Source organism: Penaeus monodon, chromosome 31, assembly GCF_015228065.2.
Source record: "Penaeus monodon isolate SGIC_2016 chromosome 31, NSTDA_Pmon_1, whole genome shotgun sequence".
NCBI classification, from domain to species: Eukaryota; Metazoa; Arthropoda; class Malacostraca; order Decapoda; family Penaeidae; genus Penaeus; species Penaeus monodon.
In genome coordinates this window covers 466,908-467,298 of record NC_051416.1, presented here as the reverse complement: position 1 = coordinate 467,298, position 391 = coordinate 466,908, and the positions used below count along the sequence as shown (strand labels likewise).

Below are 391 nucleotides of genomic sequence, written 5' to 3'. Positions count from 1 at the left end.
ATTAAAAAAAATTGCTTCTAATCAGTAAGTCATCAGTCAGGTCAAGATATCTTTACCGAGGTCAAGATATCTTCAGGTAATGTCTTCGGATCAAGATAACTCAAGGTAAAAGAAAATCTTCAAATCTTCAAGTTATATATGGGTCAACGTGTCAGATATCTTCAGATCAAGATGGATTCAGGCGCAAGATATCTTCAATCAAAAAATAAATTCGGGTGAAAATATCTTCAGATCAAATTCACTTTATTCCGGTGAAGATATCTTCGGGTCAAGATATCTTCGGGTCAAGACGTCCTCAGTTCAGGCGGAATCGGAATATAGGTACACAGCTGAAAACACAATAATATATATTTTTTATTGGCAAGTAGTTAATACTCCGATTTGGACAGTT

General features: G+C 35.0%; 1 protein-coding gene across 1 annotated transcript in view; it reads right to left on the bottom strand.

Moving 5' to 3' along the window:
- Window positions 1-122: 122 nt before the first annotated feature.
- The window catches only part of LOC119592870 (vascular endothelial growth factor A-like), an 11,895-nt gene continuing 11,626 nt past the window's right edge, over window positions 123-391 (bottom strand). The window contains exon 7 of the mRNA XM_037941764.1: window positions 123-329. Coding sequence (XP_037797692.1) covers window positions 296-329 — 34 coding nt within the window. The 3' untranslated portion in view covers window positions 123-295. The remainder of the gene's footprint in view (window positions 330-391) is intronic.